The sequence below is a fragment of the Callionymus lyra genome, chromosome 14, assembly GCF_982586985.1.
Source record: "Callionymus lyra chromosome 14, fCalLyr1.hap1.1, whole genome shotgun sequence".
Classification (NCBI taxonomy): Eukaryota; Metazoa; Chordata; class Actinopteri; order Syngnathiformes; family Callionymidae; genus Callionymus; species Callionymus lyra.
Window position 1 is genome coordinate 6532139 of NC_141831.1, and position 21486 is coordinate 6553624.

At 49.1% G+C, this 21486-nt stretch overlaps 3 protein-coding genes across 3 annotated transcripts; all 3 read left to right on the plus strand.

Moving 5' to 3' along the window:
* The first annotated feature begins 2322 nt into the window (after nucleotides 1-2322).
* On the plus strand, nucleotides 2323-3294 carry LOC148065857 (olfactory receptor 1500-like). Its single transcript, XM_087808097.1, has one exon. The coding sequence runs from the start codon at nucleotides 2323-2325 to the stop codon at nucleotides 3292-3294; it is 972 nt and encodes a 323-aa protein (XP_087664223.1).
* Nucleotides 3295-9112: 5818 nt separating this feature from the next.
* LOC148065858 (olfactory receptor 1E16-like) lies at nucleotides 9113-10087 on the plus strand. The gene has a single exon (XM_087808098.1). The coding sequence runs from the start codon at nucleotides 9113-9115 to the stop codon at nucleotides 10085-10087; it is 975 nt and encodes a 324-aa protein (XP_087664224.1).
* An 8753-nt stretch (nucleotides 10088-18840) lies between these two features.
* Nucleotides 18841-19815, plus strand: LOC148065859 (olfactory receptor 1-like). The gene has a single exon (XM_087808099.1). It carries the CDS (start codon nucleotides 18841-18843, stop codon nucleotides 19813-19815), a length of 975 nt encoding a protein of 324 aa, XP_087664225.1.
* The last annotated feature ends 1671 nt before the right edge of the window (nucleotides 19816-21486 follow it).

Here is a 21486-nt window from a genome sequence, read left to right on the forward strand (position 1 = left end):
AGGGATGGCCCACGGAGAGAGTTCCAAAACTGGATGTCCTGCAAAACCCGAGCGGGAAGGCGCACTTTCCGACCTCGTTCCCGCTTGAGGTCTAGCTTGAGACGACCAAACCATCTCTGAAGCTCCCTCATATGCAGCAAGCCTAGCCGAACTACCGTGTGAGCTGCTGCCATGAGCCCCAGGAGGGACATAACAGTGCCTGCTGTTGTCACGTGACACCGAGCTTCCAGCAACTGTGATCCCTGAAAAACACGGTGGTTGACGGGCAAATTGTAGCGCCTGATTACTCCCCCCAGCCAAGTGGAATGAAGTAAAACCAGCCGACTCCAAGCCGAAATAGTGTTCTGTCAGAACCGCAGCCCTGGCGAACTTTGGGTTGTCCTCCGGCCCGCCCCCGCGAACGTCCAAGAGCGGGCCGTAGACGAAAGGGCATCACACAAGCCGCGTCTCTATCTCTTGAATCAACAGAGCATGTACTTGAGTTGGAGTCACCAGAACCCCCACTTTCATACATAAAATCCGGCTCTGTGGGAGAAACGCGCAAGTACGCGTGAGAAACCTCAGATCCGCGTCGTGCGTGTTCCCTTTCCCCCCCGGAAGTCTTCCCAACTCCCTGAGCACTTCTTAGTGTCACCGGAGCTGACAAAACCCGCGATGTGGAGGAATGTGCTGGAGAATTAAACCAGAGCTGATGTGAGTTCAGAATAGGTCGCGTGCGCGTCGGCACCGCATCACTCACCAGGTCCCGTACATTCTCAAGCTCCGCTGGCGGTCCTGACCTGCTCATCACTCGTGAGATCCGACCGCCACGCACCTTTCCAGTTGATCGACCAGAAGGGGCGGAAGTTCCTCGCCCTCGCCTGGTCTCAGGACGGCGAGAAAACTTGAGTGTAAAAGCACCATGTTGCGTCAGTTCCATGGCGTTCCCTCTTTTCCGCCGCCAAACGTGACGTCCTCCACGGTGCCAGTGCTTGTTGACAGCGCTGTGGGGGAAGGAACAACCTCCGGTCAACACAGACATGTCTGGACTAGTTCCACTCACCTCAGCTGTCAAGCTCTGTCGGGCACGAGTGCTGGTCGACGCGGAAGTAAACACAGCTGATTCAGCAGGTCTCGCGGACCTCTGCTCGTCTGTAAACAAAACACATGTGGTTGGAGTCTGCCCCTCATTCGTGTGGACAGACTCTGTTATTACAGTCTCGGCATGACCCGGACAAATGAACGGCGGATCATGTTAGCTTAGCATTAGCGGCGAAAGTTTCTAATGACGCCTGTGAATACGTCACACTCACAGGCGGAAACACATGCACACTACTAACATCTCTCTCAGAACGAACCACAGAAACGTCATACGTTTTCTTCGTTATATTTACATAAATCCCTTTAAAAGAGTAGGGGGGAGGAGGGCTCCCCCGAGAAGAAGCCTCGCCGCCTCTGCGTCCTCGCCGCCGCTGACGCTGGCTCCGCTGCGGCTGCTGGCTACGCTGCGGCTGCTGGCTACATCAAGCGTTGACAGTGGACGAGGAAGCAAAAGTGACGCAAATGGTGTGAAAACTGACACATAATGAAAAGTTCATGTAATTTCCATGAGACTCCACTTTAGCTCGGAGCGAATAGATTGCTAAGCTGAACACCAGCTCATAATGAGGTCACTTTGACATTTGTTCTTTTTTTGGTCTCAGTCGTCTTCATTCACCTTGGTTTGTTTCGGAGACGACTTGCCGGTAATTTTGAAAAAAAAGTTCGGGGGCAGGAGTGGAGTAAAAGTATAATGATGTTCTGTTCTATGTTAGTCTTTGTAGCCTTTGTCTTTGTTCTATGATCTATATCTATATCTATATTTGATCCAACTTTAGTAAATCATGGTGTGATGTTGAATTCAGAAAGTATTTTTGAATTATTGGAATTAAAATATCAAACAAGCATTCATCATATAAGGCTTATTGTACATTTTCAACATTTTAAATGTTAAATACAAACCTTAACTATTTCTAAAACATTTCTAAACTATTCTAAACTCATGGTATTACAACTGTTCAGGGTATCCCCCGTTTATCCCCAAGTAGCTGGGACAGGCTTTATTTTATCTTTAAAAGCAGAAGAAAATACTAAAGTATGATATTTAGCTCAAGAACTGAAGAAATTAGGAAGACTTTGAACAAAAGTTTTAACATCAATTGTTTGAAATTGTGTATCTGGACAAAGTGACGCAATTGTGTGACGTGTCACAGGAGACGAGCGACAAGTGAACAACACCCTCCTCCTCCATTTAAAGCTGCTCTCGCTCTGAGCTCCACACCAGACCTTCTGGACCTTTCACAGATGGAGCTGTTCAACTCTGCTCTGGGCAGAAACATCACTCTAGTGCGTCCGCTTTACTTCACCATCAGTGGCTTCGTAGGGATCCCCAACATGAAATACTACTACGTCGTCATGGTGATCATCTTCGTGGTCTCCATGGTGGGCAACTTCTTGGTCATGGCCTTGATAGTCTGGGATCGCGACCTGAGGAATCCCAAATACCTGGCGGTGTTTAACCTGGTGCTGACCGACGTGCTCAGCCACGTGGCGCTGGTGCCGAAGCTGCTGGACACCTTCCTCTTCGACCGCCCCCACATCTCCTACAACCACTGTCTGACCTCCATGTTCTTCAACTTCACCTTCACGGCCATGCAGTCCTTGAACCTGGTGATCCTGGCCTACGACCGCCTGGTGGCCATCATGTTCCCGCTGCACTACTCTGTGAAGGTCACCAGCAAGTCGATGCTGACCGTGGTCGCGCTGGCGTGGCTCCTGTGCGTCGGCCTGAATCTGACCGCCGTCTGCCTCATCACCAGACTGTCCTTCTGCGAGTCCGTGGTCATCAAGAGCTTCTTCTGCGACCACGGGCCTGTTTACAGGCTGGCCTGCAACGACAACTACCCCAGCCTGATCTTGGGCAAGGTGTGTGTTGCCACATTACTCTGGTTCCCTGTGGTGTTCATCCTCATCACGTACGGCTTCATCGGCCTGGCTCTGATCAAGATCTCCACGCTCAGAGAGAGGCTGAAGGCTCTGAAGACGTGCACTGCTCACCTGCTGCTGGTGTCCATCTTCTACCTCCCCATCATATTCGTCTATCTCTTCTCAGCGGTGATACACCCCAACGCCCGGATCATCAACGTGTCCCTGACCATGACACTCCCGCCCATGTTGAACCCGATCATCTACGTCCTGCAGACGCAGGAAATCCGAGCGTCTGTGGCCAAGTTACGGACTAGAGGTCAGGCCAAGGTATGGAAGACAGATCGATAAACGTGATGAAAATGTGTTACTTGCATTAACTTAAACCTCAAGTGTTTTTTTCAAATAAAAAAAAAATCAAACAATTATGTTAGATCATTTTTTTATGTTATGAATTTTTTATGCCAAGTTTAACGTCATGTTGCCTTTTGTTCATCACATTTCACTTCATTCATTGTATTCTTTGCTGTCATGATTATGATATGGATCTCTGTGTGAAAATATGTGCCACAAACAGAAGAATCGTTCAAAGGAGTAGGATATAAAAAAAAGTACTTTACTTCTTCCTACTCCTTTTTCAAACTACAGGGTTTTGTTACGTTTGCTTTTTGTTTAATTGGTGTCTTGTTATGTACAAATAATTGACACAGTTTTTCCTTTTAAAGAAATAAACAAGTTTATTCATTCATTCATTTTACTAAAATAAATCCTATGTTGTGTTTACATATTTCGCCAATAAACATTTTCTGATTCTGAACTGGTCGTATTTTATCATCTTTTATATTCAGTGCCTGAATGTTTTTCATTAAAAAATGACATAAAAGTGGATGAATATAATCATGTTTGAATTCATTCTTTCTTTTAAAAACATACTTTTATGGACGGGCTTTGAAGTGATGCCGTCTTTAAACTCCTGTCACCCTTTTAACAACAGGTTTTACTCTAATAAGAGATTAATTTATCTCATCTTTTATCATATTCTGATGTTTTTTTTAATCATGTTTGTATGTAAAGCACACAACACTGAAAGACTTCAAATTGCCATTTAAATGAATTATTAAATATATTATTAGAAATGTTTGGTTTGGATCATTTACATCACTGTTTGAAAATAAATCCAACAAGTAATTGAATTAAAATATGATCATATAACTTTATATAATTTAATAAATATATCCCAGTGGATGCTTTTAAACTGACTTTAATAATTACTCTGAGCAGGTGAGATTCAGTCTGACAAATATTCAGGTAATATTCAGTGTACAGAGGAGGGAAAAAAAATCATGATACAGTCTTTGAACGTCGGGATGTGCTTCTGGCAGATGCGCCAGTCACTCACCAGGTCCCGTACATTCTCAAGCTCCGCTGGCGGTCCTGACCTGCTCATCACTCGTGAGATCCGACCGCCACGCACCTCTCCAGTTGATCGACCGGAAGGGGCGGAAGTTCCTCGCCCTCGCCTGGTCTCAGGACGGTGAGAAAACTCGAGTGTAAAAGCACCATGTTGTGTCAGTTCCATGGCGTTCCCTCTCTTCCGCCGCCAAACGTGACGTCCTCCACGGTGCCAGTGCTTGTTGACAGCGCTGTGGGGGAAGGAACAACCTCCGGTCAACACAGACATGTCCGGACGAGTTCCACTCACCTCAGCTGTCAAGCTCTGTCGGGCACGAGTGCTGGTCGATTTATTTACATAAATCCCTTTAAAAGAGTAGGGGGGAGGAGGGCTCCCCCGAGAAGAAGCCTCTCCGCCTCTGCGTCCTCGCCGCCGCTGTCGCTGGCTCCGCCGCTGTCGCTGGCTCCGCCGCTGTCGCTGGCTCTGCCGCGGCTGCTGGCTCCGCCGCGGCTGCTGGCTCCGCTGCGGCTGCTGCCGTTGTTGCTGGGGCCAGATGATGAGGCCGACGAACGGGATCTCCGTCTCCACGCACCTAACCCCCGTCGCGCCTCGTCCTCACACCCATGCAGGTGATGGCGGAGCTGCGCTGACTCCTGCTGCGCTGCCGAGCCACGATGTTCCGGAGCTCCAGACCAAACAGAGAATCCTCCGTTATGGGTCCGTCCAGGAGGAGCCTCCGGTCTCTCTCTGGCAGCGCTGTGGCCAGGTCTAGCCACAGGTTCCGGTGGCCCAGCTGTCCAGCGTCGCGGAGTCCCCCTCCCAGGATCGCGTACGCCTGTGACATCCGGAGGAGCGCAGCCACCGAGTCCTTGACTTCCTCCAACTCCGAAGGTCCAAGGTCGTCTCGGTCCACGGTGAGCCTGTCGAGCGCACCGCACAGGAGAGCCATGTTGTTCGCGAGGGAGACCACCTGCGTCCCCCCCGTATAGGTTCTGTTGAACAACATTGCCGTCAACCTGTCTTCAGCTCTAGGCAGAGCTACAGGGCGGCCTGGCCAGAGCCGAGCTCCCGGGTCGAGGGCAGCACGTACCGTATCCGAGGGCTCCGGGACACCGCGCCGCCAGTCCACCCCGTCCACACGCCAATAGGGTCCGTAGGATCCTACGGGAGGCCCTGAAGCCATGGGAGAGGCAGACCCTTGCAGCGCGTAGCCCGAGATCTCGTCCAGTTTAGGACAGACAACCCCCGGAACCGTAGGCCTGCGCGCCTCATTCCGCCCGACCTTCACTCCGCATGTAAACGGGGGTGGCGCGAGTGGAGGTGCGGGGGGGAGCTCGACCTCCATGCGGTTCGCCGCGGCGGTGAATATGCGCAGCAGGGCGTCAAGCGGGTAGTGAGGAACCGGCCCGGTTCCCCCGACCGCTTCGACATCCCCCGGCTCGGAACCGAACAAGGTGCTCGGATCGGCCTCATAAAACAGCCGGTCGTCCTCCTCATCGTAGTCGGCCCACGACCTGACTGGAGGACGCGGTGTGCGCCGACGGGCCTCGTATGCTTCCCGTCTCCTCCGGACCTCCTCGGGAAGCATACGGCAGGCCCCACAATCCGCAAACGCGTGATCCGGGCCTAGGCAAATGAAACAGAGAGCATGCGTGTCCCCCCTCCCCAGGGGGGTGTCACACGTCAGGCACAAAGATCCATCTACATCAATGTTCATGCTCACGTCCGCCATGCTGATCCAGGAGCTTTCTCGCTGAGTTGAAAAGGGAGGAAGTGTGGCGGGTGCTTCCCGCCTTTATAGGAAGTGGACTGCCCCCTGCTGGGTGGCGAGTTCATTAAGCTTTCTCAGAGACGAGGCGGTGCCTCGGGGTAAAGCAATAGCGAAGCCGTTAGAGGGTGGAGCACCAATGACGTAGAACCCCCGCCCGAGAAACATTTGAATGTGTTATGTCTCGTGTGTGTCTTTCTTGGTGTTTCCTGTTTTTATTTTGAAACCTGCTCCCTTCTGTGTCTGAGTTTCCTTTCCGGTCCTTCCCCCTGCTGATTGTTATTGTCTACACCTGTCTTGTGTTCTCCCGTTCTGCAGCTGCCAGTGATTGCTGGCAGCCTTCATATTCTGCTCACTGTCCCTCAGTCTTTGTCGGTTCGTCACACTTGCTGTCCCATGTTTGTCTAGTCCGTGTTTCACGTTTTAGACTTCCGATTCGAGTTTGTTTTGCCTTCCCGGTTTTGACCCTTTTCTCGTTTTTCTGCCTGCCTATGCCCTTGACCTGTTTTTTGGATATTGTACCTGTTTGCGGTATATTTACTGGACTACCTGTGACGATCCCTCTGCCTGCTCCTAATAAAAGTGTCAAGTTTTGACGAACAGGCACTTTCTGCTCCTGGGTTTCCTTCCGCACCCTGACAGAATGATTAAATTACAAGAAAACATTTAGGATGTCTCTCTGCTGGTGATCGTGGCACAGGGAACTTGAAAGGACCATTTGGCCGGAAAGAGACGACCTCCTGGATCGGAAATTTGCCTTAAATATAGCGATGTTTCTACAGCTCTCGACCTTTTCTCCCGGGACTATTGACCTGTACAGTCGGACAAAGTGCGTCCGGTCAATCGTAATTGAAAGCTTGTATTTTGTTTGACTTGAAGCGGCGAATAAAAGACCCGTTACACACTCTGTATTGTTCATCTTTCTCCACGACGAGAATTATAAGACCCGGGACGGAAGTGACGTCGTGTTGGAGCGACGGAACGGACTCCGTGTTTTGATTTAAAGGTTTAAAAAGACGTATAAAAAGTAAGAAACAAAGATCAATAGAGAAGTAGCACAGGTCAGAGGTTTTATAATATTGTCTTGTTATTTAAAGTATTTTTCTTTTATCAAGGTGCTCTGAGATGTGAACAAATGTCTTTAATGATCCTTATTTGTGTTTATTCACTTCACGTATAGCTGAGGGTAGAAACTGATCCTGAGTCTGTTTGTGTTTGAGGGACCTGAAGCGTCAGAGGGCAGTGAGGAACAGGTTAGCAAGGATTCAGGATGTTGGAGGCAGCGAGAGGTCAAGATGTCAGTCAGGGTGGGCAGAGGTCAGTGTTGATGACACTCCACAGTACTGTCCTGTAGTTCAGTAACATATGGTTCTACAGTAGGACAACACACTCTGGATGGAGCAGCAGTAGAAAGACAGCAGCAGCTTCTCCTCCAGGTTGTTGTTCCTGAGGATCCTCAGAAAGTCTAGTCGCTGCTGGACCTTCTCGACTATTGGAGTGGTGTTTGTAATTCAGGAGAAATCCTCTGAGATGTGTGAGCAAAGAAATATGAAACTCTTTCCACAGTCTCCATTAATCAGCAGGGGTCGGGGGCCTGAACACATTATTAGTGTTGGAGAAAATGGACGTCAGTGTTTACAGTCACAAGGTCAATTGTCTTTGTCCGTCTGGTAATTGACTTGTCTTTTGACTGAACATGGAATCAATTGAGAGAAGCTGTGGAGCTCACCATCGGAGTGAAGCTGTGGAGCTCACCAACTGAGTGAAGCTGTGGAGCTCACCATCGGAGAGAAGCTGTGGAGCTCACCAACGGAGTGAAGCTGTGGAGCTCACCATCGGAGAGAAGCTGTGGAGCTCACCAACGGAGTGAAGCTGTGGAGCTCACCATCAGAGAGAAGCTGTGGAGCTCACCAATGGAGTGAAGCTATGGAGCTCACCATCGGAGTGAAGCTGTGGAGCTCACCATCGGAGTGAAGCTCTGGAGCTCACCATCGGAGTGAAGCTGTGGAGCTCACCATCGGAGTGAAGCTGTGGAGCTCACCATCGGAGTGAAGCTGTGGAGCTCACCAACGGAGTGAAGCTGTGGAGCTCACCAACGGAGTGAAGCTGTGGAGCTCACCAACGGAGTGAAGCTGTGGAGCTCACCAACGGAGTGAAGCTGTGGAGCTCACCAACGAAGTGTTGCCAACATCAAGCATTGACAGTGGACGAGGAAGCAAAAGTGACGCAAATGGTGTGAAAACTGACACATAATGAAAAGTTCATGTCATTTCCATGAGACTCCACTTCAGCTCGGAGCGAATAGATTGCTAAGCTGAACACCAGCTCATAATGAGGTCACTTTGACATTTGTTCTTTTTTTGGTCTCAGTCGTCTTCATTCACCTTGGTTTGTTTCGGAGACGACTTGCCGGTAATTTTGAAAAAAAAGTTTGGGGGCAGGAGTGGAGTAAAAGTATAATGATGTTCTGTTCTATGTTAGTCTTTGTAGCCTTTGTCTTTGTTCTATTATCTATATCTATATCTATATTTGATCCAACTTTAGTAAATCATGGTGTGATGTTGAATTCAGAAAGTATTTTTGAATTATTGGAATTAAATATCAAACAAGCATTCATCATATAAGGCTTATTGTACATTTTCAACATTTTAAATGTTAAATACAAACCTTAACTATTCTAAAACATTTCTAAACTATTCTAAACTCATGGTATTACAACTGTTCAGGGTATCCCCTGTTTATCCCCAAGTAGCTGGGACAGGCTTTATTTTATCTTTAAAAGCAGAAGAAAATACTAAAGTATGATATTTTGCTCAAGAACTGAAGAAATTAGGAAGACTTTGAACAAAAGTTTTAAGATCAATTGTTTGAAATTGTGTATCTGGACAAAGTGACGCAATTGTGTGATGTGTCACAGGAGACGAGCGACAAGTGAACAACACCCTCCTCCTCCATTTAAAGCTGCTCTCGCTCTGAGCTCCACACCAGACCTTCTGGACCTTTCACAGATGGAGCTGTTCAACTCTGCTCTGGGCAGAAACATCACTCTAGTGCGTCCGCTTTACTTCACCATCAGTGGCTTCGTAGGGATCCCCAACATGAAATACTACTACGTCGTCATGGTGATCATCTTCGTGGTCTCCATGGTGGGCAACTTCTTGGTCATGGCCTTGATAGTCTGGGATCGCGACCTGAGGAATCCTAAATACCTGGCGGTGTTTAACCTGGTGCTGACCGACGTGCTCAGCAACGCGGCGCTGGTGCCGAAGCTGCTGGACACCTTCCTCTTCGACCGCCCCCACATCTCCTACAACCACTGTCTGACCTCCATGTTCTTCAACTTCACCTTCGGGGGCATGCAGTCCTTGAACCTGGTGATCCTGGCCTACGACCGCCTGGTGGCCATCATGTTCCCGCTGCACTACTCTGTGAAGGTCACCGGCAAGTCGATGCTGACCGTGGTCGCGCTGGCGTGGCTCCTGTGCGTTGGCCTGATTCTGACCACCGTCTGCCTTGTCACCAGACTGTCCATCTGCAAGTCCGTGGTCATCAAGAGCTACTTCTGCGACCACGGGCCTATTTACAGGCTGGCCTGCAACGACAACTACCCCAGCCGGATCGTGGCCAACGTCTGCATCGCCACCTTCCTCTGGTTCCCTCTGGTGTTCATCCTCATCACGTACGGCTTCATCGGCCTGGCTCTGATCAAGATCTCCACGCTCAGAGAGAGGCTGAAGGCTCTGAAGACCTGCAGCGCTCACCTGCTGCTGGTGTCCATCTTCTACCTCCCCCTCATATTCCTCTATCTCTTCTCAGCGGTGATACAACCCGACGCCCGGATCATCACCCTGTCCCTGACCACGTCACTCCCGCCCATGTTGAACCCGATCATCTACGTCCTGCAGACGCAGGAAATCCGAGCGTCTGTGGCCAAGTTACGGAGAATTAGAGGTCAGGCCAAGGTATGGAAGAGAAATCGATAAATATGATGAAAATGTGTTACTTGCATTAACTTAAACCTCAAGTGTTTTTTTCAAACTTTAAAAAAATGAAACAATTATGTTAGATAATTTTTTTATGTTATGAATTTTTTATGGCAAGTTTAACGTCATGTTGCCTTTTGTTCATCACATTTCACTTCATTCATTGTATTCTTTGCTGTCATGATTATGATATGGATCTCTGTGTGAAAATATGTGCCACAAACAGAAGAATCTTTCAAAGGAGTAGGATATAAAAAAAAGTACTTTACTTCTTCCTACTCCTTTTTCAAACTACAGGGTTTTGTTACGTTTGCTTTTTGTTTAATTGGTGTCTTGTTATGTACAAATGTGTTTACATATTTCGCCAATAAACATTTTCTGATTCTGAACTGGTCGTATTTTATCATCTTTTATATTCAGTGCCAGAATGTTTTTCATTAAAAAATGACATAAAAGTGGATGAATATAATCATGTTTAAAATCATTCTTTCTTTTAAAAACATACTTTTACGGACAGGCTTTGAAGTGATGCCGTCTTTAAACTCCTGTCACCCTTTTAACAACAGGTTTTACTCTAATAAGAGATTAATTTATCTCTTTTGATCACTTTCTCTGATTCACTGTTTGTAACCGTGATTCTTATAGATCCGTCTTATTCTGATGCTGGTCGTTGTTAAACCTCGATGTTCATCTGCCAAATTAAAGCTGAAATTATGAACATGTATGAGTTGTTATAATAAAATTATTATATACTATACGTATACGCCATACTTAAATGAATGCTAAAAGATAATCAAAATATAAAGTATAAATTACTCGCTTGATCTAAGAGTTTAAACGTTTGACTGCACATTCACAATCAACATTCCACTCAGACTGATTCACACTGGTTCAAGACAAGCCTGGATCAGAATTCGAGATACGACACCGGTAATTTAAAACATCTGTTGATCACACCTTAAATCGTAGATCAAAGAACGAAGCAAGACACACCCGGGAAAGGGGGGCTAAAAGACCGACGAGAAGGTAACCCCTGAGTTATCTATCATAACCTCAGGTTCTACGAGTTGGTGCGAAGCCCTCTAGCGGCTTCGCTATTGGTTTACCCCGAGGCACCGCCTCGTCTCTGAGAAAGCTTAATGAACTCGCCACCCAGCAGGGGCAGTCCACTTCCTATGAAGGCGGGAAGCACCCGCCGCACTTCCTCCAACTGAAAACTCAGTGAGAAGGGCGGCCGCTGGGCGACGAGGTTAGAGGGCTTCGCACCAACTCGTAGAACCTGAGGTTATGATAGGTAACTCAGGGGTTCTACGTCATTGGTGCTCCGCCCTCTAACGGCTTCGCTATTGGTTTAACCCAACAGCGAAGCCTGACGGGATAAATGTACCCCCAGCTGGACGCCGCTCCTGGAGCAGCATCGCTAGGGCCCCACCGGCCCAGGATCCAAGTCTACTGGAGCCGTGAGCCTCGATGGGTGCGCTCAAAACTGTATGAGCTACTGATCCCGCCGTCACGTCGAGGAGATAGGCTTTAGCAAAGGTAGACGTGGACGCCCAAGAGGCAGCTGAGCAGATATCCTCTGCTGCCACACACCGCAAAAGAGCCACTGAGGCTGCCACACCACGGGTGGAATGTGCCCTCAGACCGCTAGGAGCGGATCCACCTGCTGCTTGGTAGGCCCGGATAATGGCCGATCTCACCCAATGAGAAAACCTCTGGGAGGATATCGCCTCTCCCCGTCGGCATCTACCGTGGCAGACAAAAAGGGCATCAGAGCGCCTAAACACGGCCAACGCCCTTACTGGACACAACAGGTGAAGCCGTTCCTGACCCGGGTCCGAGTGGGGCGGCGGGTGAAAGGCCCGCAGCGTGATGGTCGACGCCCGGAACAAGGAACTCAGAATCTTTGGGCGGAACGCTGGGTTAGGACGCAAAGACACCGAAGACTCCTCGACGCCAAAGGAAAGACACTCAGGGCTAATGGAGAGAGCACAAAGCTCACTCGCTCTCTTCGTGGTTGTTAGTGCCAGAAGGAGCGATACCTTGAAAGACAAGATCTCCAGTGGGACTTGGTCAAAGGTCGGGCCTGTGAGAGAGTCCAGTATCAACTGGAGATCCCACTGAGGGCTGGAAGGCCTTGCAGGAGGTCAAAGCCTGCAGGCACCCCGCAAGAAACGCGCCACCAGAGGGTGGGCGCGAGCCGAAGCACCCTCAAACCCGACATGCCTCGACGCTATGGCTGACGCGAACACTCTCAGTGTCGCCACAGTCCGTCCGCTGTCCAGCAAATGTTGCAGAAAAGACAGGATAGCGGAGACCAAACAGGAGCTGGGGTCCAAGGACCTGTCTGAACACCAGCGGGAGAAAATCCCCCACTTTGAGGCATAAAGCCTGCGTGTTGACGGTCCAAAGTCCCACTCAGCTCGTCCCGTGCAGGAGCCACACCTTGAGAGGCCAGCCCAGCAGCCGGGGCGCTGTCAGAGTCCCCCCTGCCTGACGCAGGGCAGCGGGGGCCCAAGGGATGGCCCACGGGGCCCCGACCGCCATGCGCACCAGCTCTGGGAACCAGAGCGCCCCCGGGGAGTCTGGTGCTACTAGTATCAACCTCAGCCCCTCCCGCCTCGCCCTCCGAACCAAAGGGAGAAGGAGCAGCGGAGGAGGGAAGGCGTACAGTAGACCGACCGGCCAACTCGAATGGGCTAAAGCGTCCACGCCTAGTGGGGGGCAATCCGATGCCCTGAGAGAGAACCAGAGAGGACATTTGAAGTTCTCCTTGCTGGCGAAGAGGTCTGCAACCGGGTGACCGAACCGAGACCAGATCTCTCTCGCCACTGCCTTGGACAGACCCCATTCGTCCTGGACAGCCCCCCTCGACAGTCTGTCCGCTACTGCGTTCAGCTCGCCCGGTACATGCTGAGCTCTGAGCGAAAGCAGGTGACGGTCTGCCCACAGCCAAATCTTCTTTGCCACACTCAGAAGGGGTGGGGATCTGACACCACCTTGGCGATTTACGTACGCCACGGCGGTGGAGCTGTCGGATAGTACTAGGACGTTGGACCGTGACAGTTGGGGAGAGAGGTGAAGCAGGACATTGTAAATCGCCTTCAGCTCTAGCCAGTTTATGTGTCTGAGCACCGGTCTGCTCCAGACCCCACTGGCATAGGCCTGACCCGAGAAGCCTCCCCAACCTGTCAGAGAAGTGTCTGTGAACACCTGAGTGTAGTGAAGGACACAACCCAATGGAACTCTCCGTCTGAGGTTGGCTAGAGAGTTCCAAAACTGGATGTCCTGCAAAACCAGAGCGGGAAGGCGCACTTTCCGACCTCGTTCCCGCTTGAGGTCTAGCTTGAGACGACCAAACCTTCTCTGAAGCTCCCTCATATGCAGCAAGCCCAGCCGAACTTCCGTGTGAGCTGCTGCCATGAGCCCCAGGAGGGACATAACAGTGCCTGCTGTTGTCACGTGACACCGAGCTTCCAGCAACTGTGATCCCTGAAAAACGGGGGGGTTGACGGGCAAATTGTAGCGCATAGCCCCGCCTGATTACTCCCCCCAGCCAAGTGGAATGAAGTAAAACCAGCCGACTCCAAGCCGAATAGTGTTCTGTCAGAACCGCAGCCCTGGCGAACTTTGGGTTGTCCTCCGGCCCGCCCCCGCGAACGTCCAAGAGCGGGCCGTAGACGAAAGGGCATCACACAAGCCGCGTCTCTATCTCTTGAATCAACAGAGCATGTACTCGAGTTGGAGTCACTAGAACCCCCACTTTCATACATAAAATCCGGCTCTGTGGGAGAAACGCGCAAGTGCGCGTGAGAAACCTCAGATCCGCGTCGTGCGTGTTCCCTTTCCCCCCCGGAAGTCTTCCCAACTCCCTGAGCACTTCTTAGTGTCACCGGAGCTGACAAAACCCGCGATGTGGAGGAATGTGCTGGAGAATTAAACCGGAGCTGATGTGAGTTCAGAATAGGTTGTGTGCGCGTCGGCACCGCATCACTCACCAGGTCCCGTACATTCTCAAGCTCCGCTGGCGGTCCTGACCTGCTCATCACTCGTGAGATCCGACCGCCACGCACCTCTCCAGTTGATCGACCAGAAGGGGCGGAAGTTCCTCGCCCTCGCCTGGTCTCAGGACGGCGAGAAAACTCGGGTGTAAAAGCACCATGTTGCGTCAGTTCCATGGCGTTCCCTCTTTTCCGCCGCCAAACGTGACGTCCTCCACGGTGCCAGTGCTTGTTGACAGCGCTGTGGGGGAAGGAACAACCTCTGGTCAACACAGACATGTCCGGACTAGTTCCACTCACCTCAGCTGTCAAGCTCTGTCGGGCACGAGTGCTGGTAAACACAGCTGATTCAGCAGGTCTCGCGGACCTCTGCTCGTCTGTAAACAAAACACATGTGGTTGGAGTCTGCCCCTCATTCGTGTGGACAGACTCCGTTATTACAGTCTCGGCATGACCCGGACAAATGAACGGCGGAGCATGTTAGCTTAGCATTAGCGGCGAAAGTTTCTAATGACGCCTGTGAATACGTCACACTCACAGGCGGAAACACATGCACACTACTAACATCTCTCTCAGAACGAACCACAGAAACGTCATACGTTTTCTTCGTTTTATTTACATAAATCCCTTTAAAAGAGTAGGGGGGAGGAGGGCTCCCCCGAGAAGAAGCCTCGCCGCCTCTGCGTCCTCGCCGCCGCTGTCGCTGGCTCCGCTGCGGCTGCTGGCTTCGCTGCGGCTGCTGGCTCCGCTGCGGCTGCTGGCTCCGCTGCGGCTGCTGGCTCCGCTGCGGCCGCTGGCTCCGCTGCGGCTGCTGCCGTTGTTGCTGGGGCCAGATGATGAGGCCGACGAACGGGATCTCCGTCTCCGCGCGCCGAACCCCCGTCGCGCCTCGTCCTCACGCCCATGCAGGTGATGGCGGAGCTGCGCTGACTCCTGCTGCGCTGCCTCCTGCTGCGCTGCCTCCTGCCGAGCCATGATGTTCCGGAGCTCCAGACCAAACAGAGAATCCTCCGTTATGGGTCCGTCCAGGAGGAGCCTCCGGTCTCTCTCTGGCAGCGCTGTGGCCAGGTCATGCCACAGGTTCCGGTGGCCCAGCTGTCCAGCGTCGCGGAGTCCCCCTCCCAGGATCGCGTACGCCTGTGACATCCGGAGGAGCGCAGCCACCGAGTCCTTGACTTCCTCCAACTCCGAAGGTCCAAGGTCGTCTCGGTCCACGGTGAGCCTGTCGAGCGCACCGCACAGGAGAGCCATGTTGTTCGCGAGGGAGACCACCTGCGTCCCCCCCGTATAGGTTCTGTTGAACAACATTGCCGTCAACCTGTCTTCAGCTCTAGGCAGAGCTACAGGGCGGCCTGGCCCGAGCCGAGCTCCCGGGTCGAGGGCAGCACGTACCGTATCCGAGGGCTCCGGGACACCGCGCCGCCAGTCCACCCCGTCCACACGCCAATAGGGTCCGTAGGATCCTACGGGAGGCCCTGAAGCCATGGGAGAGGCAGACCCTTGCAGCGCGTAGCCCGAGATCTCGTCCAGTTTAGGACAGACAACCCCCGGAACCGTAGGCCTGCGCGCCTCATTCCGCCCGACCTTCACTCCGCATGTAAACGGGGGTGGCGCGAGTGGAGGTGCGGGGGGGAGCTCGACCTCCATGCGGTTCGCCGCGGCGGTGAATATGCGCAGCAGGGCGTCAAGCGGGTAGTGAGGAACCGGCCCGGTTCCCCTGACGGCTTCGACATCCCCCGGCACGGAACCGAACAGGGTGCTCGGATCCGCCTCATAACACCGCCGGTCGTCCTCCTCATCGTAGTCGGCCCACGACCTGACTGGAGGACGTGGCGTGCGCCGACGGGCCTCGTATGCTTCCCGTCTCCTCCGGACCTCCTCGGGAAGCATACGGCAGGCCCCACAATCCGCAAACGCGTGATCCGGGCCTAGGCAAATGAAACAGAGAGCATGCGTGTCCCCCCTCCCCAGGGGGGTGTCACACGTCAGGCACAAAGATCCATCTACATCAATGTTCATGCTCACGTCCGCCATGCTGATCCAGGAGCTTTCTCGCTGAGTTGAAAAGGGAGGAAGTGTGGCGGGTGCTTCCCGCCTTTATAGGAAGTGGACTGCCCCCTGCTGGGTGGCGAGTTCATTAAGCTTTCTCAGAGATGAGGCGGTGCCTCGGGGTAAACCAATAGCGAAGCCGTTAGAGGGCGGAGCACCAATGACGTAGAACCCCCGCCCGAGAAACATTTGAATGTGTTATGTCTCGTGTGTGTCTTTCTTGGTGTTTCCTGTTTTTATTTTGAAACCTGCTCCCTTCTATGTCTGAGTTTCCTTTCCGGTCCTTCCCCCTGCTGATTGTTATTGTCTACACCTGTCTTGTGTTCTCCCGTTCTGCAGCTGCCAGTGATTGCTGGCAGCCTTCATATTCTGCTCACTGTCCCTCAGTCTTTGTCGGTTCGTCACACTTGCTGTCCCATGTTTGTCTAGTCCGTGTTTCACGTTTTAGACTTCCGATTCGAGTTTGTTTTGCCCTCCCGGTTTTGACCCTTTTCTCGTTTTTCTGCCTGCCTATGCCCTTGACCTGTTTTTTGGATATTGTACCTGTTTGCGGTATATTTACTGGACTACCTGTGACGATCCCTCTGCCTGCTCCTAATAAAAGTGTCAAGTTTTGACGAACAGGCACTTTCTGCTCCTGGGTTTCCTTCCGCACCCTGACAGAATGATTAAATTACAAGAAAACATTTAGGATGTCTCTCTGCTGGTGATCGTGGCACAGGGAACTTGAAAGGACCATTTGGCCGGAAAGAGACGACCTCCTGGATCGGAAATTTGCCTTAAATATAGCGATGATTCTACAGTTCTGGACCTTTTCTCCCGGGGCTATTGACCTGTACAGTCGCCGGGACAAAGTGCGTCAGGTCAATCGTAATTGAAAGCTTGTATTTTGTTTGACTTGTAACGGCGAATAAACGACCCGTTACACACTCTGGATTGTTCATCTTTCTCCACAACGAGAATTATAAGACCCGGGACGGAAGTGACGTCGTGTTGGAGCGACGGAACGGACTCTGTGTTTTGATCGTTTTAGAATCAATCTTTTGTTCTATAACAAACACATGTTGTGTTGTGTGTGTGTGAAGATAAATGAGAGGTTTTATAATATTGTCCTGTTATTAAAAGTATATATTTTTTTTCAATGTGCTCTGAGATGTGAACAAATGTCTTTAATGATCCTTATTTGTGTTTATTCACTTCATGTATAGCTGAGGGTAGAAACTGATCTTGAGTCTGTTTGTGTTTGAGGGACCTGAAGCCTCAGAGGGCAGCAGGTGAACAGGTGAGGAACAGGTTAGCAAGGGTTGAGGATGTTGGAGGCAGCAAGAGGTCAAGATGTCAGTCAGGGTGGGCAGAGGTCAGTGTTGATGACACTCCATAGTACTGTCCTGTAGTGCAGTAACATATGGTTCTACAGTAGGACAACACACTCTGGATGGAGCAGCAGTAGAAAGACAGCAGCAGCTTCTCCTCCAGGTTGTTGTTCCTGAGGATCCTCAGAAAGTCTAGTCGCTGCTGGACCTTCTCGACTATTGTATTGGTGTTTGTAGTTCAGGAGAAATCCTCTGAGATGTGTGAGCAAAGAAATATGAAACTCTTTCCACAGTCTCCATTAATCAGCAGGGGTCGGGGCCTGAACACATTATTAGTGTTGGAGAAAACGGATGTCAGTGTTTACAGTCACAAGGTCAATTGTCTTTTGTCCGTCTGGTAATTTACTTGTGCTTTGACTGAACATGGAATCAAGTGAGAGAAGCTGTGGAGCTCACCATCGGAGTGAAGCTGTGGAGCTCACCATCGGAGTGAAGCTGTGGAGCTCACCAACGGAGTGTTGCCAACATCAACGTTGACAGTGGACGAGGAAGCAAAATTGACGCAAATGTTGTGAAAACTGATACATAATGAAAAGTTCATGTAGTTTCCATGAGACTCCACTTTAGCTCACAGCGAATAGATTGCTAAGCTTAACACCAGCTCATAATGAGGTCACTTTGACATTTGTTCTTTTTTTGTCTCAGTCGTCTTCATTCACTTTGGTTTGTTTCGGAGACGACTTGCCGGTAATTTTGAAAAAAAAAGTTAAAAAACAGGACTTTTATGCTATCATGCTATTCTAAATAGTACAATTCTGAGTTCGGGGGCAGGAGTGGAGTAAAAGTATAATGTTGTTCTGTTCTATGTTAGTCTTTGTATCCTTTGTCTTTGTTCTATGATCTATATCTATATCTATATTTGATCGAACTTTAGTAAATCATGGTGTGATGTTGAATTCAGAAAGTATTTTTGAATTAAAATAAATAAAATAAATAAATAAATAAAATATCAAACAAGCATTCATCATATAAGGCTTATTGTACATTTTCAACATTTTAAATGTTAAATACAAACCTTAACTATTCTCATGGTATTACAACTGTTCAGGGTATCCCCCGTTTATCCCCAAGTAGCTGGGACAGGCTTTATTTTATCTTTAAAAGCAGAAGAAAATACTAAAGTATGATATTTAGCTCAAGAACTGAAGAAATTAGGAAGACTTTGAACAAAAGTTTTAACATCAATTGTTTGTAATTGTGTATCTGGACAAAGTGACGCAATTGTGTGATGTGTCACAGGAGACGAGCGACAAGTGAACAACACCCTCCTTCTCCATTTAAAGCTGCTCTCACTCAGAGCTCCACACCAGACCTTCTGGACCTTTCACAGATGGAGCTGTTCAACTCTGCTCTGGGCAGAAACATCACTCTAGTGCGTCCGCTTTACTTCACCATCAGTGGCTTCGTAGGGATCCCCAACATGAAATACTACTACGTCGTCACGGTGATCATCTTCGTGGTCTCCGTGGTGGGCAACTTCTTGGTCATGGCCTTGATAGTCTGGGATCGCGACCTGAGGAATCCCAAATACCTGGCGGTGTTTAACCTGGTGCTGACCGACGTGCTCAGCAACGTGGCGCTGGTGCCGAAGCTGCTGGACACCTTCCTCTTCGACCGCCCCCACATCTCCTACAACCACTGTCTGACCGCCATGTTCTTCAACTTCACCTTCGGGACCATGCAGTCCTTGAACCTGGTGATCCTGGCCTACGACCGCCTGGTGGCCATCATGTTCCCGCTGCACTACTCTGTGAAGGTCACCAGCAAGTCGATGCTGACCGTGGTCGCCCTGGCGTGGCTCCTGTGCGTCGGCCTGATTCTGACCACCGTCTGCCTTGTCACCAGACTGTCCATCTGCGAGTCCGTGGTCATCAAGAGCTTCTTCTGCGACCACGGGCCTATTTACAGGCTGGCCTGCAACGACAACTACCCCAGCCGGATCGTGGCCAGCGTCTGCATCGCCACCTTCCTCTGGTTCCCTCTGGTGTTCATCCTCATCACGTACGGCTTCATCGGCCTGGCTCTGATCAAGATCTCCACGCTCAGAGAGAGGCTGAAGGCTCTGAAGACGTGCAGCGCTCACCTGCTGCTGGTGTCCACCTTTTACCTCCCCCTCATATTCCTCTATCTCTTCTCAGCGGTGATACAACCCGACGCCCGGATCATCACCCTGTCCCTGACCACGTCACTCCCGCCCATGTTGAACCCGATCATCTACGTCCTGCAGACCCAGGAAATCCGAGCGTCTGTGGCCAAGTTACGGAGAATTAGAGGTCAGGCCAAGGTATGGAAGAGAAATCGATAAACGTGATGAAAATGTGTTACTTGCATTAACTTAAACCTCAAGTGTTTTTTTCAAACTTTAAAAAAATGAAACAATTATGTTAGATAATTTTTTTATGTTATGAATTTTTTATGCCAAGTTTAACGTCATGTTGCCTTTTGTTCATCACATTTCACTTCATTCATTGTATTCTTTGCTGTCATGATTATGATATGGATCTCTGTGTGAAAATATGTGCCACAAACAGAAGAATCTTTCAAAGGAGTAGGATATAAAAAAAAGTACTTTACTTCTTCCTACTCCTTTTTCAAACTACAGGGTTTTGTTACGTTTGCTTTTTGTTTAATTGGTGTCTTGTTATGTACAAATAATTGACACAGTTTTTCCTTTTAAAGAAATAAACAAGTTTATTCATTCATTCATTTTACTAAAATAAATCCTATGTTGTGTTTACATATTTCGCCAATAAACATTTTCTGATTCTGAACTGGTCCTATTTTATCATCTTTTATATTCAGTGCCAGAATGTTTTTCATTAAAAAATGACATAAAAGTGGATGAATATAATCATGTTTAAAATCATTCTTTCTTTTAAAAACATACTTTTACGGACGGGCTTTGAAGTGATGCCGTCTTTAAACTCCTGTCACCCTTTTAACAACAGGTTTTACTCTAATAAGAGATTAATTTATCTCATCTTTTATCATATTCTGATGTTTTTTTTAATCATGTTTGTATGTAAAGCACACAACACTGAAAGACTTCAAACTGCCATTTAAATTAATTATTAAGTATATTATTAGAAATGTTTGGTTTGGATCATTTACATCACTGTTTAAAAATAAATCCAACAAGCAATTGAATTAAAAATGATCATATAACTTTGAATAATTTAATAAATATATCCCAGTGGATGCTTTTAAACTGACTTTAATAATTACTCTGAGCAGGTGAGATTCAGTCTGACAAATATTCAGGTAATATTCAGTGTACAGAGGAGGGAAAAAAAATCATGATACAGTCTTTGAACGTCTGGACGTGCTTCTGGCAGACGCGCCAGTCCTGATGTTCCTCCATACACTCCTTCAATGCGAAGCCGGTGCGAGAGATCATCTTGTAAGAAGTTCTGACAGATACTTATATCAGGTTTATTTAAAAACCATTATTGCGAAACATTTCAAAGAAAGAAAACAAACGTGAGAGTGTTTCCTGCCGCGATGTTTATCATCGTCCACGTCACTGATGCGTTGACACGCGTGTGTTTGTTTCTACCTCTTTCTATCAGTGAGAGATTAGATGAGCTCGACGTCAGGATCACAAAGTTGTCACTCAAGTTGTTTACATGTTGTTCAAGAAGGTTTTATCTTAACACTAAATATAGTTGAACATCTTTCCTCTGATAAACTGAAGTTTTGATCACTTTCTCTGATTCACTGTTTGTAACCGTGATTCTTATAGATTCGTCTTATTCTGATGCTGGTCGTTGTTAAACCTCGATGTTCATCTGCCAAATTAAAGCTGAAATTATGTATGAGTTGTTAAAATAAAATTATTATATACTATACGTATACGCCATACTTAAATGAATGCTAAAAGATAATCAAAATATAAAGTATAAATTACTCGCTTGATCCAAGAGTTTAAACGTTTGACTGCACATTCACAATCAACATTCCACTCAGACTGATTCAC

What these genes read in the sequence shown, in the direction of transcription:
- LOC148065858 (XM_087808098.1), top strand. Translation starts at nt 9,113, where the DNA reads ATGGAGCTGTTCAACTCTGCTCTGGGCAGAAACATCACTCTAGTGCGT.
- LOC148065857 (XM_087808097.1), top strand. Translation starts at nt 2,323, where the DNA reads ATGGAGCTGTTCAACTCTGCTCTGGGCAGAAACATCACTCTAGTGCGT.
- LOC148065859 (XM_087808099.1), top strand. Translation starts at nt 18,841, where the DNA reads ATGGAGCTGTTCAACTCTGCTCTGGGCAGAAACATCACTCTAGTGCGT.